Source organism: Mizuhopecten yessoensis, unplaced genomic scaffold (assembly GCF_002113885.1).
Source record: "Mizuhopecten yessoensis strain PY_sf001 unplaced genomic scaffold, ASM211388v2 scaffold10921, whole genome shotgun sequence".
Taxonomy (NCBI): Eukaryota; Metazoa; Mollusca; class Bivalvia; order Pectinida; family Pectinidae; genus Mizuhopecten; species Mizuhopecten yessoensis.
The window spans coordinates 373,807-380,952 of record NW_018408788.1 but is presented as its reverse complement, the minus strand read 5'-3'; the positions used below and the strand labels follow the sequence as shown (position 1 = coordinate 380,952).

At 41.0% G+C, this 7,146-nt stretch overlaps 1 protein-coding gene across 1 annotated transcript in view; it reads right to left on the bottom strand.

The window, feature by feature from the left end:
* Window positions 1-3,927, bottom strand: part of LOC110463720 — a 12,228-nt gene extending 8,301 nt beyond the window's left edge. The window contains exons 1-2 of the mRNA XM_021518541.1: window positions 3,813-3,927; window positions 762-879 (exon numbers count right to left, since the gene is read on the bottom strand). Of these exons, the coding sequence (XP_021374216.1) occupies window positions 762-879; window positions 3,813-3,871 (177 nt within the window). The 5' untranslated portion in view covers window positions 3,872-3,927. The remainder of the gene's footprint in view (window positions 1-761; window positions 880-3,812) is intronic.
* Window positions 3,928-7,146: the final 3,219 nt, after the last annotated feature.

The following is a 7,146-nucleotide window of genomic DNA, read 5'->3' as shown; positions in this document are numbered from 1 at the left end:
AGAGTGTCGGGGGTACAGCTGGGGAGGGGGTGTGGGGGTGGAGAGTGCCTGAGGTAGAGTGGGTGCGGGGTGTGGGATGTGGAGAGGTTTGGGGATATAGCGGGGGCGGAGGCGGGGGAGTGGTGTTGGGTATGGAGAGTCTCGGGGAAGAGCGAGAGAGGGTGTGTGGAATATGGAGGGTCTCGGGGGTAGAGCGGGGCGGGGTTCTGCAGAGGTTTAGGGATAAAGCTAGGGCGGGTGTGTGGGTGTGGCGAGTTCCGAGAGTAGAGTTAGGGTGGGTGTGTGGGGTGTGCAGAGTCTCGGGGGAAGAGTTGGGATGTGGGGAGTGGAAAGTGCCTGAGGTAGATATGAGGCGGGGGTGTGGGGTGTGGATAGTGTCGAGGTAGAGCGGGGGAGGGTGTGTGGGATATGGAGAGGTTAGAGGATAGAGCGGGGGCGGTGGAAGGGGAAGTGATGTGGGGTGTATAGAGCCTCGGGAGTAGAGCGGGGGAGGAGCTGTTGAAGGTCTCGGGTGTAGAGTACCAGCGGGGATGAGGAGTGGGTTGATTCTCGGGGTAAAGCGGGGCGGGGTTGTGGGTTGTTGAGAGTGCCGGGGTAGAGTGAGGGCAGGGTATTGGGGTGTGCAGAGTGCTTGGGAAGAGTTTGGGCGGTGGTGTGGGATGTGGAGTGTCTCGGGGGTAGATCGGGGGCGGGGATTGTTGGGAATGGGTGTAAGATGTGACGAGTCTCGAGGGTATGGTGGGGAGGGTGTTGTTACATACGATCACGCGGTACTCATATACACTCCAGGCCTCTTCATCAAACAGCGAACTTTTGAGAGTGGCCAGCAATAGGACGAGGGGACCGATCACTGTCCATGTCCGGAGACTTATACCCACACTGCAAGTAAACACGTATATGACATCAATTTGTATAGCATAAGTGTATATCACATCAACGTTTATTACACAACCCGTATTACATCAACCTCTATTACACCAACCCGTATCAAATCATCCTCTATTACACCAACCCGTATCAAATCAACCCGTATCACATCAACCTCTATTACACCAACCCGTATCACATCAACCTCTATTGCATCAACATCTATAACACCAACCCGTATCACATCAACCTCTATTACACCAACCCGTATCACATCAACCTCTATTACATCAACATCTATAACACCAACCCGTATCCCATCAACCTCTATTACATCAACATCTATAACACCAACCCGTATCACATCATCCTGTATAATATCAAATCATCCTCTATTACACCAACCCGTATCAAATCAACGCGTATCACATCAACCTCTATTACACCACCCCGTATTATACCAAACCGTATTACACCAATCCTTATTACATCAACCTTTATTTCACCAACCCGTATCACATCAACCGCTATTACACCAACCCGTATCAAATCATCATCTATTACACCAACCCGTATCAAATCACCCCGTATCACATCAACCTCCATTACACCAACCCGTATCACATCAACCTCTATTACACCAACCCGTATTATACCAAACCGTATTACACCAATCCGTATTACATCAACCTTTATTTCACCAACCCGTATCACATCAACCTCTATTAAACCAACCCGTATATTATCAACCCGTATTACATCAACCTCTATTACACCAACACGTATTACATCAACCCGTATTACACCAACCCGTATTACATCAACCCGTATTACACCAACCCGTATTACATCAACCTTTATTACACCAACCCGTATATTATCAATCCGTATTACATCAACCTCTATTACACCAACCCGTATATTATCAACCCGTATTACATCAACCTCTATTACACCAACCCGTATTACATCAACCCGTATTACACCAACCCGTATCACATCAACCTCTATTACACCAACCCGTATATTATCAAATCGTATTACATCAACCTCTATTACACCAACCCGTATATTATCAACCCGTATTACATCAACATCTATTACACCAACCCGTATCACATCAACCTCTATTACGCCAACCCGTATATTATCAAATCGTATTACATCAACCTCTATTACACCACCCCGTATATTATCAAATCGTATTACATCAACCTCTATTACACCACCCCGTATAACATCAACCCGTATCACATCAACCCGTATAACATCAACCCGAATCACATCATCCTGTATAACACCAACCCGTATCACATCAGCCCGTATAACACCAACCCGTATCACATCAACCCGTATAACATCAACCCGAATCACATCATCCTGTATAACACCAACCCGTATCACATCAGCCCGTATAACACCAACCCGTATCACATCAACCCGTATTACATCAACATCTATTACACCAACCCGTATCACATCACCCTCTATTACACCAACCCGTATTACATCAACCCGTATTACACCAAACCGTATCACATCAACCTCTATTACACCAACCAGTATAACATCAACCCGTATCACATAAACCTCTATTACACCAACCCGTATATTATCAAATCGTATTACATCAACCTCTATTACCCCAACCCGTATCACATCAACCTCTATTACCCCAACCCGTATTACATCAACCCGTATTACACCAACCCGTATCACATCAACCCGTATAACATCAACCCGAATCACATCATCCTGTATAACACCAACCCGTATCACATCACCCTCTATTACACCAACCCGTATTACATCAACCCGTATTACACCAAACCGTATCACATCAACCTCTATTACACCAACCAGTATAACATCAACCCGTATCACATAAACCTCTATTACACCAACCCGTATATTATCAAATCGTATTACATCAACCTCTATTACACCACCCCGTATAACATCAACCCGTATCACATCAACCTCTATTACATCAACCCGTATCACATCAACCTCTATTACGCCAACCCGTATATTATCAAATCGTATTACATCAACCTCTATTACCCCAACCCGTATTACACCAATCCGTATTACATCAACCCCTATTACACCAACCCGTATTACATCAACCTCTATTACATCAGCCTCTATTACACCAACCCGTATCACATCAACCCGTATAACATCAACCCGTATCACATCATCCTGTATAACACCAACCCGTATCACATCATCCTGTATTATATCAAAGTGTGTTGCTGTGACGTGTGATACATGTACATCAGCATGTGGGTCTAACGTCAACCTGCATCACATCGACGTTTATGACACCAAAGTGTAATAACAAAAACGTGCACAAATGAACGTATTATTTACACTAAGTGCATGAGATGAACGTATAGAATCAAGCAGTGACCACCAAATTCACACAAAATGTATTGGACAGCAAAAGGTGTAAATCATATGTACAAGATAAATGAAATGTTATTTAACATCGCATACAGGTAAACAAGGAAAGAAGGACATGGACTTGTCGCTTGACTGTGTATCATTTTAAATATAAACGAATATGTACTTGTGTTTTGATCGTCCATGGGTAGAGTTGGGTTGAGGATGATAAATCGCTGATGCAATGTACGAGAAATATAGATCTCACGTCAAATACCCGAGACAGCTTTGACAAGTGACCGAGTACAGTATATTCCATATCAGGACATTTTTTTATCGCAATTTCTACTCAAAAAAAACCTTGTATGTACAAGCAATAGTTTACTGTAATACATGTTTTAATTAACCTCTTAAGTTTAACGTTATACAGTGTTTTTTGAAAGAAGGATATAAAAACCCACGAACAACAGAATATCAAAATCACAACTAGACATATTAAAGTGACGACAAAAGGTGTAAACAGCGAATGAAAAGTTGTGAAATACTGTTATACTTACAACTCTGTATCTTGTTCTTCTTTCTCAGTAGGCCTAAAGAACATATTCGTCTCTGCCATATTAAGCGTCAAAATCCATACAAGATATTTGTGGTTTACGATCAAGAACTTTTCAAAGTTGTTTGTGACGTATTTTACCTACTGTACGTGACGTCATAATGAACGTTAGCTTCAATTTGGCGCCATTTCGACCATTACTCCAGTTTTAGCTTGGTTTTTCAAAGATACTGGGTTACCATGTTAAAAAAGGAAAAGTTTATTCATTTTACAAAAATTATGAAACAAATTTATCAAGCTTCTATTAATCGTTAATTTTGTTCCAGATGGAAGCATGTAGCGTGTCTGTCTCTGGGGGAGAAATCACAGAGTACCCGGAGAAAACCAAAGTGGTCGGGCAGGTCACCCGATACCGTTTCAAGTCCGGAATCGAACTCCGGCCGCCTTCGTGAAAGGCGAGTGTCTGATAGAGATATACGTGGTTAATTATTATTTATCGATATACATGTATGAAATTCATCTAAAACATCCACGTTGTTGAGACCAAAATGGTCACCCCAGGCCAGTTTGAGAGCATATAAATTACAATCGTATTTCATAAATCGCTTGTAAACTTTAAGGTAATCTATTCATACTTGTACACGTATGCCCCACACCCTGAGCATTTTTAAAAAAAAACATGTATTTTCACCATTTTCCTCAATTTTCCCCACTTGGAACCCCCCAGATAGGTCTCTGGATCCGCCACTGAAGTGTATATTTTATCTTAGAACATGCATGTAATCAGAAAATCGAACTCTTGGTCTTGGTGATAGGCGAGTGTGCTAACCACTGTGCCACCCCACCATTTCATTGAAGAGGTCCTATAATTATCACACTGTCTTAGTGAGTATCATCACTCAACGGTCTTAGTCATTTGGGCGATTACATCAAAGCTATCATATTATTTAAAGTAAAGCGTCAGCTTGAACAACGTAACCAGACGTCAAAAAGTATGCATTTATATTTGTCAACATGTTGAAGAATATCCATTACTCGTTAGTTTTGCTTAAGGACTATATAATGTTAAAGGTATGTACCTTACATTCATACTAAGGTATTCAGGATATCTATTGTTTACGATTGGTCTTAATACTCTCTTAATCTTTTAATGCAATTAACATTTAAAACTGCAGTTCGTAATTTTCAAAGTGTTGTTTCAGTAGAGGTGGTTTCTTCTGTATGTTTAACTGTATGTGACTCATATGTCAAGAAACTAGCAATTTCTTGTACTTTTGGATTTACTAATATGGCAGTTAATGGCTCCGCCTGAGATACTGTGAAATGGACTGCAACAGTGTATAACATTATTTTTTAGCGTTTCGGAGAATAGCGGGAAATATTTGTCCTGTATGTGGGCAGTTGCCTGTCTCGTGCAGAAGTTTTGGCCAATCAGATAGAGGCACATGCTAAGGGTAGTTTACGGGTACGTGTATGTTCATTCTAGCTTCGCACCTCGCACGGCGCAGTACAGTTTGAAATAAAATGATAGCAGAACTTTATGTTTATGTAACAGATGTATGTGTGGGCATCGTCATTTGTTAGAAATCCCAGCATCAATTTTGTAAAAAAAAACTTAAGCATTGTCGGGTTGGTACACCTCCTGTCGCGCCTAATAAGGTTTTCAGGTCAGTTTTAAGTTTATGTAACAGATGTATGTGTGGGCATCGTCATTTGTTAGAAATCCCAGCATCAATTTTGTAAAAAAAACCACTTAAGCATTGTCGGACTGGTACATCTCCTGCCGCGCCTGATAAGGTTTTCAGGTTGGTTGGCGCGCTTGGTTTTACATTTGTATGGCGATGAACCATGCGAGGGTATATGTGGTAGGATTGTTTGTGTGTATGGTAACTGAAGTCGGAGTAGTTTTTGTAAATGCATATTTATTATATTCATATTATATTTACGAATAAATGCCGACTCTGTCCTATAGGTCGGACAGCTATTTGCTATTTAAGTGTTGTGTTATGTTTGCCTTGGTACGTATAAGGAGTATATAGAGGACTTCGGTGGCATAATACATGCACATAATAAAGATATCGAATTATGAAGGGTGTGGTGAAATGTACACACTCTTACGAGTTACCTCCCCTTGCACGAGAAACATGTTTTTTCATTCAGTAAAATCATAAAATACAATGTACCCTTTGTTGCAGTTAAAAAGGTTTTAAATAAATATTGAGTATAGTTAGTACACTATATGTTATGTACCGTGCCATTAGTACACTATATGTTATGTACCGTGCCAATACTCAAAAGACATAAATGTGGCCATCAACTTACGACAAAATATTAGTTTTATACATTATCCTTTGCTATTCCTATGAAATACTAGTCCTGGGAGGTACATGTACATGCAACTCAAAGTTCCTTTAGACCGCATTATTCAGTAGTCATTGGACACGGGGAGGATGAGGTAGGGGCACTGTAACGCCCCTTTTCTTGTCAAAAGCTTTATAAGTATGGCCTGGCAGGAGTCTTTTTTATCTACAGGTGAAAAGCTATAATTAAGATTAGTTATGTTCAGACGAAGAGCCGGATCCAACTGTTCCAAAATTGCCCCTGTACTACATTTAGGCAACGTATGTACTTATCGACTCGACTAGTACTGGTACATGTAAAAACTCACTGAGGATTCCAACCCTTGACCGCCCAGCATACTGTCGCTCTTATAACCACAGGGACTTGATGATTTGTAACATGTATATTTGGACCTAAACTAATTAGGTGTTCAGAGTCATTTTACATGTTTTAGGGGTTTACATCGACTTTCGGTAAAATTGACACCCCAAATTATAATATTAACGAGAGGGGCGGAAAGCTCTCGATACATTTAAAAAGTCACTGAGGATTCCAACCCTTGACCGCCGATCATACTGTCGCTCTAAAAATTGACACCCCAAATGATTATTAACGAGAAGGGCGGACAGCTCTCGATGTCGAAAAGTCGACCCCATCTAACTTTCTCGCATCAAAAACAACATTTCTAGTTGATGTCCTTTTTATCAAAAGTCGATCTAAACCCTTAAAACATGTAAAATTACTCTGAACACCTTAGTTTAGGTCCAAATATAGCTGTTATTTGTCTATTAACCGCCGCCGGAGCTACCTTGTTATGGTTGTAGTTTGTCCTAGTCAAAGGGAGGTAACTGTGGCATGTATGTACGAAAAACTTCCGTGAAATTACGACATACGAATTCCTGTATCTCTTCTAATCTGACTGGATTTATAACTAATTCCATGCAGAAAATAGGGAAATAATGATATTTTGTACTTTTCGACGAACATATGAACCATGA